The sequence below is a fragment of the Lepidochelys olivacea genome, assembly GCF_965140295.1.
Source record: "Lepidochelys olivacea isolate rLepOli2 genome assembly, chromosome: 1".
Lineage (NCBI taxonomy): Eukaryota > Metazoa > Chordata > Testudines > Cheloniidae > Lepidochelys > Lepidochelys olivacea.
Window position 1 is genome coordinate 219,257,204 of NC_140411.1, and position 16,857 is coordinate 219,274,060.

At 46.4% G+C, this 16,857-nt stretch overlaps 1 protein-coding gene across 1 annotated transcript; it reads left to right on the forward strand.

The window, feature by feature from the left end:
* Positions 1 to 1,263: 1,263 nt before the first annotated feature.
* Positions 1,264 to 13,570, forward strand: LOC311514522 (C-type lectin domain family 4 member E-like; the record flags this gene model as incomplete). Its single annotated transcript, XM_084617082.1, has 6 exons — positions 1,264 to 1,333; positions 7,815 to 7,949; positions 11,800 to 11,898; positions 12,542 to 12,693; positions 12,945 to 13,078; positions 13,420 to 13,570. The coding sequence occupies 6 exons, from the start codon at positions 1,264 to 1,266 to the stop codon at positions 13,568 to 13,570; spliced, it is 741 nt and encodes a 246-aa protein (XP_084473208.1).
* Between the last annotated feature and the right edge of the window lie 3,287 nt (positions 13,571 to 16,857).

Below are 16,857 nucleotides of genomic sequence, written 5' to 3' on the forward strand. Positions count from 1 at the left end.
TGGGAACCATCAAGATTCTAAACCACAATTAATGTCCCACACTTTGCTTAACTACAATAGGACCTCAGAGTTATATTTCATATTCCTAATTTCAGATACAAGAATGATACATTCATACAAATAGGATGACCACACTCAGTAGATTATAAGCTTTGTAATGATACCTTACAATAGACCTATTGCATAAAGCATATTCCAGTTACATCATATTCACACTTATAAACATATTTTTGTAAAGCATATGGAGTGCAACATCACAGATATCCCATCTTGGATCCAGTGTGGGGTGGTAGGTGACAATCAGGGGTGTGCGGATGGAGGGGGTTTATTTCAGTATTGAAGCAGGTTCTCTTTGGGTATTTGATGACCAGTTTCTTGCCAACTCTCATGATTTTGTCATGAGGCTCATGATAATTATTGTTTTCCTTAAAACCGCAGTGTGATGTTGCACTCCATATCATTTTATGCTAATGAGTGTGAATATAATGTACCTGGAATATGCTTCATGCAAAAGGTCTCTTGTAAGATATCATTACAAAGCTTATAATCTACTGAGTGTGTTCATCCTATTTGTACAAATGTATCATTCTTGTATCTGAAACTAGAAATATGAAATATAACTCTGAGGTCCTATTGTAGTTATGCAAAGTGTGGGCCATTAATGGTGGTTTGGAACCTTGATGGCTCCCATCAACTAGGACAATTGGTTGTAAATGGCTCTGTTTACTTGCAAGCCTTCCTGTGAGTCAGACCAGCAAGAATGAAGGCTTGGGGTCTCCCAGGACATGTGACCATGTCACTTGACACTGGAATCCATCTTAAACCTGGTGCTTTTCCATTTAGAAGGAGGGGTGGGGACCCAGAGAGACAAAAGATTCCCGCCTTGTGACAAAGCTATAGAAGGGCGTGGAACAGAACAAACTGGGTTCCAGTCATGAGAAATCCCCGAGTTACCCTCTCAGCCACTAGGTTCCTGTTTTTCATTTACATAAACCCATGAGGAGAAAAGCCTAGGCTGATTTTCTGCATGAAGAGTTCCAAGAGCTGTCTGGGATATATCTCCATCTCCAGCACCTCCCAGCTCATCTTAGGGGCTTTCCTCTCCCTGTCTCTCCTCTTCTGACAGGTGGGAGAAGGGGTGGCAGACACTCCAGATGGGAAGGACTGCATGACTGGCCTGTGGCTCTTGGGAATTAAAAGATCAATTCTAAATGTAATAAAAATATAAATATATAAAGAAAAGGGATCAGCAACAATCTCCAAATGGCATCAGAGGTTACTTACATTGAGGTAAAGTTCAAGAATGCGCCACCACGACCTGCAAAGACCAAAGGTAAACTACAGACTATTTAGGGGAATGGGCTATGGAGATTTTCACTTTTGCGGCACTGTTTCCCATCTAGCCCTAGGTTAGGGGCACAGTCTGGCTCAGGGGAATCAGGAAGTTACTTATTAGAGCCTTTACCCTGTAGGTCACTAGCTGCCACCTGACCCTGAGATAATGTTGGTATAGATGCAAATTTTGCCAATACCTGGACAGTGATGAAGGGAAATTTCTAGGGTACAGGGGATCAAGAAAAAAGTTATGGATCTGAAAGAGATACAGGGAGTGAAATCTCCAGAAGAGATGCACTGAGGGCATTAGAGGTTAGGGTATTTCAGAACCCCACTTGACTATCCACATAGAGACAAAGGGCTGAGATACAGAGAGGGGGATCTCTAGAGGAGATCTGTGTGGCTGGAACAGCTCAGAGCAAGGTTAAAATGTGAAGGATAATGGATGGGGTCATACCAGCAATAGAATTATGAGAGCCAACAAGGAGGAGCTATAGTACTGAAGTCTGTACCCCCCAAGATGTTGGTAGCTAAAAGATTCAGGAGCCCAGGGAATGTTATTTTGCCTAGAAGAGGGGCAGCAACAGCAACTAAACATACTGTTGTCAGGTCTTTTCCAGAGTATGGACAACACCTGCAGTATCTCAAGGGCAGGCAGGGAGGGGAACCCAGAGCAGAGATTTCATGATGGCTGCTTGTCCTCTGTACCCATCATGAGAGCCAGCATTGAATGCAAGGGCACATAATCTGCCCAGATTGGGTGCAGAATTGAATTTGGTGAATAACTGGCGGGGGGGAGGGAGGGGTTCACTGGCAGATCTGGAAAAAAACAGTTTGGGTCAAACTGAATCCAAACTTCTTTGAAATTTTCAGCAAATTGTAAAAGTCGACAGAAGTCCCTTTCAGGTTGAGCTAAATGTTTTGGTTTGGGGCATTGTTTAAAGGGCTAGGTGCATAAAATAGGTGGAGCTGATGGTGCTCCCTCCTTTAGCCAAGTTGTTAGGGCACTCACCTGAGAGGTGGGAGACCCAGATTCAATTTCCTGCTCTACAACAGGCATTTGAACCTTGCTTACACCCCCTCATGATTACCTAACCGCCAAGCTGTAGAGTCATTTTCTCAGTCTGGTCTAACGACTGGGTATTTTACACAAAGAGGAAAAGTTTCAGCAGGAGACACTGAAAGAACTCTACCCCTAGAATACATGATAGCCCTGTTGTGAGGGCACTCCCCTGGCTAAAGGAAGACCAAAGTTCAAGTCCCTGTTGTAAGTACTAGTTAGTTCTTTATACAAACTGAAACAGTTTCAACAGGTATAAGTGAGACACCTATCCCTGACTAGCTGGATGGTTAGGAGAGGGAGAGGCTGGGGTTCAACATCCTGTTCTAAAACAGCAAGTCAGATATGGGTCTTCCATATCCCAGGGTGAGTGCCCTAACCACTGATCCAAAGGTTATAAGGGGGCACCTCCTCTGTTGGCTGTTTTGTGAATGGTACCTAAGTCCCCTTCTGAATCTAGCTCCCTGAAAAATATATATTAAATTAATCAATAGCTTTTGTTAGACTGAAACTGCATTTTTTGATGAATATACTAGTCATCCAAAATTTTTTTGCCCAGCTCTAGAGAAGAATAGAACTAAGAAAAGAAGGAAACAAAGGCTGAGTAGAAGAGATGGGCTTGAACCAAATCCCTGGAGACTTTAAGTATCTGAGATCTGAAACTGGATCCAGTTTTGTGCCTCATGCCTATCTCTGCTGAAAAGTAACTAACATTTAAAGATCAAAAAGATTGAAAATTGTTATTGCTATTAACAAATGTTGTATATAATGATGCAAATTTACTAGGCACTTTACAAACATAACATATGTTCCCTTTCCCAATGACCTTACAGCCTAACTGGCCTGGCCGTTGCTCTGAACACTATACAGGTGAAGACAAGACAAACAGCAATGTAAGGAAGAATATTTCAGAAGCAGCAACACGTAGAGCGATCATAAAGGAGTAGAAGTTAGGAGGGGTTTCTTGAGGAAGACAGAGGAACCTAATGCGGACTGAAAATAATCCATAAGTCAGGAGCTGCATGGGATAAAGCACAAAGCTGAATGTGGAAGAAAATGATTAGGGGACTAGAACACATGACTTATGAGGAGAGGCTGAGGGAACTGGGGATGTTTAGCCTTCAGAAGAGAAGAATGAGGGAGGATTTGATAGCAGCCTTCAACTACCTGAATGGGGGTTGAGCAAAGAGGATACAGCTAGGCTGATCTCAGTGGTGGCAGATGACAGAACAAGGAGCAATGGTCTGAAATTGCAGTGGGGGAGATTTAGGTTGGATATTAGGAAAACTTTTTCACTAGGAGGGTGGTGAAACACTGGAATGCGTTACCTAGGGAGGTGGTGGAATCTCCTTCCCTAGAAGTTTTTAAGGTCAGGCTTGACAAAGCCCTGGCTGGGATGATTTAATTGGGGATCCGTCCTGCTTTGAGCAGGGGGTTGGACTAGATGACCTCCTGAGTTCCCTTCCAACCCTGATATTCTATGATTCTATGATAAGGACATATAGGGAGCAGTGAGATGACAAGCCTGTGAGGATCAGCAGGAATAGAAGGGGGTACTGTATAGGGAGGAAATGCAGGCTGGTCCATATTTATTTGGATATAGAAATTCCTCTGCCCTGTGGGTCTCCATCCCAAGTTGCAAGACCCTGTACACAACCCCATGATGCGGTAGGGTTATATAGACGTACTGAGTGCTGTCAAGGACATTTGCAAGCTGACTTTGCAGCTCTTCCCTCAGATTTGCCAACCTCAGCTGCTTTGACAGAGACCTGCCTGAGGTCCTTCCCTGCCTGCTTCAAGAAATGAGTCACAGAAGCCAGACATGCATGCACAGTTAGGGTGACTGACTCAGTGACACTGTGTTGTAACTGAGTCTTGGAGATACTGCACTCAGATGTTCCTCCTGCCCTCACTCGTACTCCTGTCAAGATGAGCTGCTGCTAGTTTAATATTCCCCCAAGTCCTGTTCCAAAGGCATTTGATGAGTCTGCTTTTGCAGGTGAACACTGGGAGGTTCCAGGGCATGCTCAAACTCTGCTGCCAGTACTGTGGGGGGTGCCCGAGGGGCCCTGGACTGGCCATAGCTAGTACATTGCTTTCAGAGAGCAGGAAATATCCACCGATGCTGCATGCTATTGCAGTGTTGTCTCTCACAGAGTCAGGGCCTCTCTAGATGACTTGGGTGAGTGATTAAAAGACAAGGGGTGTGAATAAAATGCTGGCTGCTGCTCTAGTGCTCGTGGATAATTACTTTGGTCATGTTGACCCCATGGTCAGTGACAACAAAGCTGAACATAGGCTGCCTGTCTTCTAGCCACATTCCCAGGATTCTCTGCAGAGTGTCCTGGAGTATATCAATTGGTGTGGGGAGGGCCTCCCATGAGTGGGGCTGGTACTAGATATACAACTGGCAGAGCCACAGGAAGATGGGAAGAAGGGGGCAGCAAATAACTAACCAGCAGCCGCACCGCAATGGCAACTGCTCCAGGGGACCATCAAAGACTGATGAGGGTGAGTTTCATGCTGCCCAGTTATCCATGGTGCAGTGGAAGAGAACCCCCAACATCCTCCTTGAGAAGCTTGGAAACTCCTAAATAGGACGATGTGCTGGGGGGGGGGCTCTCAGGAGCTGCATGTTAAAATGTCAGCACCAGAGGGAAGAGAAGATTGGGGTATTTTCCCTGCCTCTGATGGAGAAGTTTTACTTTCTCTTTGGCTATTGCCAAGCAACCACTCAGATACCTCCACAGTGACAGATATGCAGGTAGGTAGATCCTGCCAGAGGTGACTTATCCAAGGGGCTCATAAAACTGCACTGGAACGGGGCAGAAGGGAGCAAAGTCAGGGATTTAAAAATCTCCCGGAGGAGGAGGCCTCCTGATCTCCCCTGCAAAGATCATGCATAGACACAACCGAATGCCCCCAGTTAATGAGCACAGTGTAACAGCTAGTGGGAGCTGAGGAGAAAATGGTGTTTTTTCCTCAGAAAATGAAATCAGACACTACCCGTGAAAATTTTTGTTTTGTCAAAAACCCAATTTTCCATTTTTAAAAAAAAGTTTCAATGGACAATTTTCAACCAGCCCCAGTAACTATTGGTGTACTCACTGTGTATTTTAGGAATGATATATACAGTTTCCCAGCAGAGTGCTCTATCAAGAGCCTTGCTTCTGACTCTGTTACCCTGCCTGTTGCTGCTACTGGGTGACTTGAGAATTACAAACTGAACAAAGAAAAAAAATTGAGTCTCTCTAGACCTAAACTTAAACTATTACAGCCTCTCAAGGGACCTTCACCAGATATTAGCACTCCAGCTACTTTACTCTTCTCCTGCAATGGATGTTGCTTTCTCTAATCCCCTCCCTTATTCTCCATGCCCCTGTGTTACTCCAGTGCTCCTTACTGGGACTGGAGCAGCCAGTCCCTCAGTGAGTGTTCCCCTCCCCTACCCTCTGTGTGTGACCCATTCCCCTCCCTCCTCTGTCACCTCCCTGATACCTGTGGTGCCCCTGACAGTAGTGAAGAGACAGGACTCAGCTGTATTGTATCTTTAGTGAGGAAGCTGGACACAGATAGACCATCCTGTGGTTCTCCCTGATTCTCAAGCTCCAAAACTGGCTAACAACCCTGGGCTGCCTAGTGTCCCTAAATCCTGTTCTGGCATGAGTAGTGGTGGAAGGGGCAGCTGACTACACATGTTAGCATGACTAGCCTCTCATGTGTCTCCATTGCACTTCTTTCTCACACTCCTCCCCACTCTCCTTATTTCACCTGCTGGTGCATCACCTATCCCACCCCAACCAGTGGGTCCAAATGCATGTGGAGGAAATAGAAGTTAGAACAATAAAACATTCTCTGGGGAGTGCAAAAGGCTCTGGGAATGCCCTTGAAAAAGCTTCACTTAGATCATAGGAGATCATAATAATACCTAGCTTTTATGTAGCACTTTTCACTTCGATTTCAAAGAGCTACATGAAGTTTGTCAGCTGTGGGCATACTCTGGTGAGACATGAAGAGCTCCCTCAAACACTTAACCCCACAGAATCATGGAAGATTAGGGTTGAAAGAAACCTCAGGATGTCATCTAGTCCAACCCCCTGCTCCAAGAAGGACTAAGCTCAACTAAATCATCCCAGCCAGGACTTTGTCAAGCCAGGCCTTAAAAACCTCTAAGGATGGAGATTCCACCACCTCCCTAGGTAACCCATTCCAGTGCTTCACCACCCTCCTAGTGAAATAGTTTTTCCTAATATCCAACCTAGACCTCCCCCACTGCAACTTGAGACCATTGCTCCTTGTTCTGTCATCTGCCACCACTGAAATCAGCCTAGCTCTATCCTCTTTGGAACCCCCATTCAGGTTGTTGAAGGCTGCTATCTAATCCCCCATCACTCTTCTCTTCTGCAGACTAAATAAGACCAGTTCCCCCAGCCTCTTCTCATAAGTCAAGTGCCCCAGCCCCCGGATCATTTTCGTTGCCCTCCGCTGGACTCTCTCCAATTTGTCCACATCCTTTCTGTAGTGGGGGGCCCAAAACTGGATGCAATACCTGAGATGTGGCCTCACCAGTGCTAAATGGAGGGGAATAATCACTTCCCTTGATCTGCTGGCAATGCTCCTACTAATGCAGCCCAATATGCCATTAGCTTTCTTGGCAACAAGGACACACTGCTGACTCATATCCAGCTTCTCATCCACTGTAATCCCCAGGTCCTTTTTTTGCAGAACTGCCACTTAGCCAGTCGGTCCCCAGCCTGTAGCGGTGCATGGGATTCTTCCTTCCTAAGTGCAGGACTCTGCACTTGTCCTTTTTGAACCTCATCAGATTTCTTTTAGCCCAATCCAATCCTTCAATTTGATTAGGTCACTCTGGGCCCTATCCCTACCCTCCAGCGTATCTACCTCTCCCCCCAGCTTAGTGTCACCCGTGAACTTGCTGAGGGTGCAATCCATCCCATCATCCAGATCATTAATGAAGATGTTGAACAAAACCAGCCCCAGGACTGACCCCTGGGTTGATACTGACTGACTGACTCCGGTTGATACTGACTGACTCTGGGTTGACTCTGCTTGATACTGACTGCCAACTAGACATCAAGCCATTGATCACTACCCATTGAGCTCGACGATCTAGCCAGCTTTCTATCCACCATGCCCCTCAAACACTTAACCTCAGTCCCGAACACCTGTGATTGGAATATATGCTCACCATAGGGGCTGGAGTAGGGGAGTTTGGCTTGGAATTTGAGCTTCATCAGAGGGGGTCATCACCCAGAGTTCTAATTTGGTCCCATCTCGAAGAACATTTTAACTCTTGAATATGGGTTGATATTTGGTCTCTGCATGAAGTTTTTCATTCAGCTGCTAACACCTAGCAGACAGGGTTACTGTCAGCAGAACTGACTGGTTTGGGGGATAGGGGTTTCTTTGCCTTTAGCTCCCGCAGAGAAGAGCATGCCGCAGAGTGCACCCCAGAAGCCCACCTGGCGATTCCTGTGGTTGATCTCAGCATTGTTGCTGTTGCTGTGTGTCTCTCTCCTCATTGCCCTCATTGGTAAGTATATACTGGCTGATTATCCAACAGGGAGAGGAATTGTTTGAGGAGGATGCCTGAGGGAAGAGAACTGGAAATAAAGGGGATAAAATTAAGCAAAGAGGGAAATATCCTACTGGACAATCAGGAAACAATTCCCAGCAGAGGTGTTTGTTAGACTGTGGAAAAGTCTCCTTGAGGACAGGGTGGGAGCCCAAACATCTGAGCCCAGAGAAAGCCCTGAAGAATATATTGTTGGGAACAATCCTTTTTTGACTGGCAAAGGGGGAAGGATCAGTGGATGGACAAGATTAGAAATGGGCAGCAAGCAAAATGGTCTCTTGAGAAAAGTATGTCTGGGATATGAGGGAAGGATCTGGCAGCGGGAGGTAAATGTCCAGAGGATCAGGGATGTTAACTAGCAATGGTAGGGTGTGAGATGCTCAGAAGGATCAGGGGAAAATATCTAGAGCCGTATCAGGGCACCAGTTCTAATCCAACTCTATGTCATGGAGACTGGATGAGTTGAGGGATCAGGGAATGGGGTTCTGAGCCTTTGCCTTCCCTTCTAGGGCATCAGTTCTAATCCAGCTCCAGCTTGTGGGGTCCAGGTGACCCAAATGGATTGGGGGATGGAGCCTTTCAGCTCCAGGACACTGGTTCCAATTTGGCTCCAGTTCAGGGAGACTGGATGGGTCAGCGGGAATGAGATACAGAGCCTTTTGTATCTGGGGCACCAGTTCCTAGAAGTAATTTCTAATCTCTTATAATGTTTTTTACTTATGTAACCCTTCTGCCTGTCAGAGTTGGCAGCAACAAGGGCCGGGTTCAATATCTAGGGGTTCCATTCCAATAACACAATGCAAAACCAGCTCGAGCCCCCACCCAGTGACCTGGGACAAATATATACCACCCCCGCTGGGCACCTCCAAGAGGCAATACTTCCCCTCTCGCAAGCACATAGTCTGAGTGTAGCAAAAAGCCTTTTAATAACAGAGAGAAACAATGTGGCATTATGTTGGGGAAACACCACCAACAGGATTCATAACACAACCCATGAGCAAAAAACCCACCCCAAGCAAATTGGGGCATGCCCCTTTCCCTTTGTTTCTTGAGTCCAGCAACCCCAAATCACCCAAAGTCCCAAAAGTCCAATGACCCAAAAGTCTCTGTTCCTGGTCACGGCAGCCCCAGAGTTTGAAAATTTATCTGCAGAGTTTTACCTCCCAACCTGGGTGGAGATGGGGGGGGGGTTTAAGGGGCACCTTACATGGTCCAAAGCTGATGGCTCCACCTCTCCATGGGGCTCCACTCTGCCAGCCGCCCCATGAGCTGCTCTAGGCATCCAACAAACTGCTCTGCTCCACCAACCGCTCGGCTCACCATTCTGCAAATTGCTCCACCCTATATCTTCAGGCTCCCCCACTACTTAACACAACACTCAGTGATTTCAGCTCTTAGTAAGTTTAGCTCTTTTGTGATTTCAGCTTGTAGTAGGGGAGCCTCAGTGCTCGTGCACCATTAGCCCAAAGTGAATTCAGCTCAGCAGTCTGTAACTAGACTCCTAATGGAATCAAAATTAGCTCTGATATTCCACAGTGGAGAGAGGAGGAAGTGCAATTAGCATGTAAGGCCCTCACCAGGGAGCCCATACCACCAAGTATTAATATCTGCCCCCAGCCTCTCTCAATTCAGAGTTTTGGAACCCATGTCCCTTACCTAACGAGTGCTACTTAGTTGATGGCGAGTCCCTCCATCATAACAAAAGGCCAAGTACAGTTCCACTGTCCTTGATTCCCATAATCAGGGTAATAATTTATTCTTCCTGCCCCAATAACAGAGACACTGGGAATCCCACAGCAGCCAAAGTGACCATTTGGCCATCTATGGCCTCATTCTAGGTGGGGTGGGTGTGCCTATGCAAATGAGATCAGCCCCTGAAGTTCTTTTCCACAACTTGCCACACCTCACCACCAGATGTCAGGGTGGAGCTCATCCTGACTCTGCTTACACTTATGATCCAAATATCTTTAAACATGTCTAGGGGACTTGTCCTCAGTGAGGACATCATCCTCATTACCAGTCCTGCAGGGTGCTGTGCACCATCAGGTCACTGACTTCAGTAGGAATTGAGAGTGTGCAGCACATCAGAGGATATGGTCATATCTATGGAGAGATCCAACTAGTCTATTTTTAAGCCTCAACTTTTGTTTTAAATGGAACGTATCTTTCTGCTCACTGAGACAGCTCAATTAACTCCAACATTAACATTTGGGCTATAACTAAACCATGAGAAATTTCTGCTGTAACCCCTAGACTGCTGCTTCTCCATTAGATCACTCAATTAGATCTAAAACTGCTTCACCCTCTATGTGCTCTTTCCAACTAGCATCACTTCAAGAAGTGGAAGTCAGGTGTTTAAATAAATTAGTAGCCTATATCAGGCTTAGTCTTAAAGTTAGCAAAAATAAAGTATCTTATTTATCAAGAACAAAAACAAATATAATCTAACATGGAACTGGAAGCATTAAAGAAATAGTTTTATACACAGAAACCACACGTCTTACCTTGACAGGTTTCAGAGTAGCAGCCGTGTTAGTCTGTATTCGTAAAAAGAAAAGGAGGACTTGTGGCACCTTAGAGACTAACCAATTTATTTGAGCATAAGCTTTCGTGAGCTACAGCTCACTTCATCGGATGCACACAAGCTTATGCTCAAATAAATTGGTTAGTCTCTAAGGTGCCACAAGTCCTCCTTTTCTTTTTACATCTTACCTTGTCTGTGTTGAGCTTCTTAATTATTTACAAATATACAGGCAGATTGTGCTGTGACTTGTCCGTGTCTGGTGTCACCTCTCAGCACCAACCCCTGTTGTTGGGTTACTGGCAGGGATGGCTTAAGGAGTCCCTCACTCTCTCTGAGGAATCTCTCTCCTCCAGAGCCCACCACAATCTACCTATGAGGGGAGCTTCTGGGACCAGGGACACACCAAACTGAGCTCCCTTCAACCTCTTCAGGTTCCCTCCTCAGGTTGAATCCTTCTTGAGTTATCCCAGCTCTCCAGGAAAGTCTAGCCAGACCTTCTGTCTGACCCCCTCCCCCTACACACACACACACCCTCTGACTCCTGGTTCCCTTGACAGCCATTCCCAGATCTCTCTCTCTTGATCCACTCTCCAACATCACTTTGACCAACTCCAAAGAAGCTCCACACCCCCCGGTGATGTCACCAGCCTCGGCAGTTCTTTCACAGGGAGCTGTTGGGAAAAGCAAGAGTTTTCTCCCTGCTTTAATCTCTCTAACTATAGTCAATTCTAAGGGCAGGGTTGCTTCCTAGCAAATGGGCATTGGTGCGTGGCCTCAGAGTTCTGAAAGAGGCATCTGCCTGAATGCCGTTTCTGACCACCTCAGTTCCAGGAGTAGTGACAATAAATAAGTTACAGCAAGAAAATACCCAGACTCCACTGATTTATCCTCCACTGGGAAACCAACCTACTAGGCCCTGATATCTGCTACTGCTTGAATGAGGGGTACCAGTATTAATAACCTGTTCCCTAGCCACATTCACCCTGATCTTTCCCCTGTGGGTCAGATGCTCTTCTTGCCATACTGACCAAGATCGGTTGGCTTATTCTGGTCAATCAGTATAACTGGTCTGCACCGCCAGCAGAAAGATGAAGAGAGGTGAGCTGCCCTATTGTCCCAGGGGAGGTGGTTGTTGGCATTTATAACAATAATGGAAGCTTACAAAGGGGCAGCCACACTGGGACAGTCCATGGCCAGGAGATGAAGAAATCAGGTTGCACCCAGGCAGGGGAGAAGATGGGTATAGTTGGATCCATTCTCTTTTTTTCCTCTCTTGTTTTCCAGTCACTCTACTCAAGGGAACTGGAGGCTGTGAAAAGCACAAGGCCCTGCCCCAGAGTTCTGCAGAGTGGCGTTGTGTCCTGGGGAGAGCTGAGGAGAAAGGTCAGTGACACTGAAAGAGAGAGAGGGATTAACCCCACCATCATTGTTCTGGGTTAGGGGCCTGATTCATACCCAGCTCTGGATCAACGGGGGACCAGAGGAACTGATGTATGGGGGAGAGGAAGAGAACAAAATGAAGTCTGTACAGATTGACTTAGTGAGGGCTAAGAGGAGAAATAGCAACATTCTACAAGTCCAGGCAGGGTGTGAACAACAAGGAAAGGGAGGGGTTAGCTGAGAGTGGTCACAAGGAGGGAGGGATAAAGGGGAGTAAAAGAAGCTCATTTTAGGATGGGGATAAGGAAACATTCCCTGCCTCTAAGGGCCTATTAGATTATTGACAAGTCTCCCCACGGAAAGGGGTTGAACATTAACTGAGTCATTTTGCCTTTTTCTAGACGTCAGCTAACCCGTGTTAGTCTACACTAGGTTTATTGACTGTCTGAGCTAAGATGTTCTAACAAAACATCTTCTAGCCTAGTCTGGACAAAGTCTCAGAACTGGAGAAGTCCAAGCCCGATGAAATAAACTGTAGGGAACAATCCTGCATTGTCTCGAGAGAATGACAGAGATGCAGATTAGTAGGGATTTTCCATCTCTCATTATTACAAGTTCTTCTCCTTGACTTTCTCTTCCCTCACAGGGCGAGTCTGGACATGCTGCCCCATGGACTGGGAGCACTTTCAGTCCAGCTGCTACTACTTCTCTAAAGACATCATGAACTGGGGTGACAGTGAGACAAACTGCACAGGGATGGGCTCCCACTTGGTGGTGATCAACACAGGAACTGAGCAGGTAACTCTCTGGGGATTAGACTCTTTGGGGAGCTGAGCATTCAGATCTTTAGAAGACCCCATCCACCCTACTATTTGGGGTCTATTGAAGGTGAGCTGGGAATTCAGTTTCCCTGTTCACTCAATCCTGGGATTTCCCAGCCATCACCTTCTTTCTCTCGCACGCCCACACACATGCACTACAGGGACTCCTGCCTACTACTGTCAGCTCAATGACTGAATGTGGACAATTAATTTGTAATTTTTATTCAGGATTTCATTTTCAATTTGACAAAAAGAACTGTTACATCCATCCCAGACAAGAGTTACTATATCGGTCTGACAGATCAGGCACAGGAAGGCCAGTGGCACTGGGTGGATCAGACTCCATATAATGAGACAGCAGCGTGAGTATCTCCATGGAGACCAGTTACTGTCTTCTCCTCAGTCCCACAGGTTAATATACAGTGTAATGGACAAGCAAGGGGGTGAGAGTTGTGGGGAGGGCAAAGGAGCTCTGGTCGTACTGTAGCTACAAGTGCATCTTGTCCAGTAAAGAGCAGATTTGTTGGGGGAACATGAGCAGGATCTATAAATCCCTTTTAAGGAAACAGCATTGAGCCTGGTAGGAGAATCTTTCTGGTTAACTAAAGGGTTTAATTTGCCCCCTTCTTTCATCCTCACCTGTTACAAGTTGTTCAACTCCTAAAACTCATACCAATATGTATCTCACACATGTTTCTTACAGATTCTGGAGACAAAATGAACCCAATAATAGCAACATGGAGAACTGTGCTGTCATGCATGTAGAGAAAAAGGCACATAGGAAGAATTGGAATGACATTCAGTGTTCCACCAGCGTGCATAGAATTTGTGAAACTGCTGCAACACGTTTTTGAGGAAAGAAACCCCATCCAGGACGTGAAGCCCTCAGAGAGAGAGAGAGCCCACCCCTGTCTAGAGGCAGCTGACAGAGAGATCTGATTGGAGGGTTTGGTTCAGATGTGGGACTTGTGCTGTAATTATGGAGTGGGAGGTTACTGTATTCAATGGTTCAAACTCACCCCTATGCACAAAAGAATTTTGAAGAAAAAAAAAAAGGTAAAAATGTTCTGAAGTGGAAAAGAGGTAATTTTCAGCAGAACTCTGTTTATGATGTCACAAAGGTGGACTATGCCAGCACCCAACATTTCTGGAGGACCTGGGTTGGTAAGGGCAGGGCCCAGTGGATCTGGCCTTGAAAGTGTTGAAGAGAAAGAGAGAGTTACTATTCACGATTAACCCACTCAGTGCTGCTAAAGTTAATAACATCCCTTGTAAAGTCACCACTTCCAGGGTGCTAATGTGTCAGTCCCTGTGGAGATAAGTGCTGTAAATGGGGAGTCTCTCATCCTGTCCCTGCAGTCCTTGCAACTGTGGTTTCTAATGGGTGTTGCAGCTTTCAGGATAACGCTGTATGAACCAAACCCAAACTTCAGAGCTGCTGCTGTTTCATTCTCACTAGGAACAATGTGTCTGCACATCCATCAGGGAGAGGCCCAAGGGACACATTTTATAATTGTTACATGAAAAGACCTTTGTGCCTGTGGAGGTCAGCAGAATTTAAGCCCAGAAGTAAGGTGTCTCTCTGCCACAAATCCAGCTGCATCCAGCCTCGTTGTCCTGTAACCCAGTTCCAACATAGAATATCAGGGTTGGAAGGGACCTCAGGAGGTCATCTAGTCCAACCCCCTGCTCAAAGCAGGACCAATCCCCAGCTAAATCATCCCAGCCAGGGCTTTGTCAAGCCTGATCTTAAAAACTTCAAAGGAAGGAGATTCCACCACCTCCCTAGGTAACGCATTCCAATGCTTCACCACCCTCCTAGTGAAAAAGTTTCCTAATAACCAACCTAAACCTCCCCCGCTGCAACTTGAGACCATTACTCCTTGTTCTGTCATCTGCTATCACTGATAACAGTCTAGAGCCATCCTCTTTGGAACCCCCATTCAGGTAGTTGAAGGCGGCTATCAAATCCTCCCTCATTCTTCTCTTCTGAAGGCTAAACATCCCCAGTTCCCTCAGCCTCTCCTCATAAGTCATGTGTTCCAGTCCCCTAATCATTTTTGTTGCCCTCCACTGGACTCTCTCCAATTTTTCCACATCCTTCTTGTAGTGTGGGGCCCAAAACTGGACACAGTACTCCAGATGAGGCCTCACCAATGTCAAATAGAGGAGAACAATCACATCCCTTGATCTGCTGGCAATGCCCTTACTTATACATCCCAAAATGCCATTGGCCTTCTTGGCAACAAGGGCACACTGTTGACTCATATCTAGCTTCTCGTCCACTGTAACCCTTAGGTCCTTTTCTGCAGAACTGCTGCCTAGCCATTCAGTCCCTAGTCTGTAGCGGTGCATGGGACTCTTCTGTCCTGAGTGCAGGACTCTGCACTTGTCCTTGTTGAACCTCAGATTTCTTTTGGCCCAACCCTCTAATTTGTCTAGGGCCGGCCCTATCCCTACCCTCCAGCATATCTACCTCTCCTCCCAGTTTAGTGTCAAACTTGCTGAGGGTGTAAGCCACACCATCCTCCAGATCATTAATGAAGATATTGAACAAAACTGGCCCCAGGACTGACCCTTGGGGCACTCCACTTGATACTGGCTGCCAACTAGACATGGAGCCATTGATCACTATCCGTTGAGCCCAACAATCTAGCCAGCTTTCTATCCACCTTATAGTCCATTCATCCAGCCCATACTTCTTTAACTTGCTGGCAAGAATACTGTGGGAGACTGTGTCAAAAGCTTTGCTAAAGTCAAGGAATAACACATCCACTGCTTTTCCCTTATCCACAGAGCCCATTATCTCATCATAGAAGGCAATTAGATTAGTTGGGCATGACTTGCCCTTGGTGAATCCATGCTGACTGTTCCTGATCATTTTCCTCTCCTCTAAGTGATTCAGAATTGATTCCGTGAGGACCTGCTCCATGATTTTTCCAGGGACTGAAGGGAGGCTGACTGGCCTGTAGTTCCCCGGATCTTCCTTCTTCCCTAAAGATGGGCACTACATTAGCCTTTCCAGTCGTCCGCAACCTCCCCCGATTGCCATGAGTTTTCAAAGATAATGGCCAATGGCTCTGCAATCACGTCCACCAACTCCTTTAGCACTCTCGGATGCAGCACATCTGGCCCCATGGACTTGTGCTCGTCCAGCTTTTCTAAATAGTCCTGAACCACTTCTTTCTCCACAGAGGGCTGGTCCCCTCCTCCCCATGCTGTGCTGCCCAGTGCAGTAGTCTGGGAGCTGACCTTGTTCGTGAAGACAGAGGCAAAAAAAGCCTTGAGTACATTAGCTTTTTCCACATCTTCTGTCACTAGGTTGCCTCCCTCATTCAGTAAGGGGCCCACACTTTCCTTGACCTTCTTCTTGTTGCTAACATACCTGAAGAAACCCTTCTTGTTACTCTTGACATCTCTTGCTAGCTGCAACTCCAAGTGTTATTTGGCCTACCTGATTTCACTCCTGCATCCCCGAGCAATATTTTTATACTCCTCCCTGGTCATTTGTCCAATCTTCCACTTCTTGTAAGCTTATTTTTTGTGTTTAAGATCAGCAAGGATTTCACTGTTAAGCCAAGCTGGTTGCCTGCCATATTTACTATTTTTCTACACATTGGGATGGTTTGTCCCTGTAACCTCAATAAGGATTCTTTAAAATACAGCCAGCTCTCCTGGACTCCTTTCCCCCTCATGTTATTCTCTGGGGATCCTGCCCATCAGTTCCCTGAGGGAGTCAAAATCTGCTTTTCTGAAGTCCAGGGTCCATATTCTGCTGCTCTCCTTTCTTCCCTGTGTCAGGATCCTGAACTCGACCATCTCATGATCACTGCCTACCAGGTTCCCATCCACTTTTGCTTCCCCTACTAATTCTTCCCAGTTTGTGAGCAGCAGGTCAAGAAGAACTCTGCCCCTCGTTGGTTCCTCCAGCACTTGCCCCAGGAAATTGTCCCCTACACTTTCCAAAAAGTTCCTGGATTGTCTGTGCACCGCTGTATTGCTCTCCCAGCAGATATCAGGGTGATTGAAGTCTCCCATGAGAACCAGGACCTGCGATCTAGTAACTTCTGTTAGTTGCTGGAAGAAAGCCTCATCCACCTGGTCTGGTGGTCTATAGCAGACTCCCCCCCATGACATCACC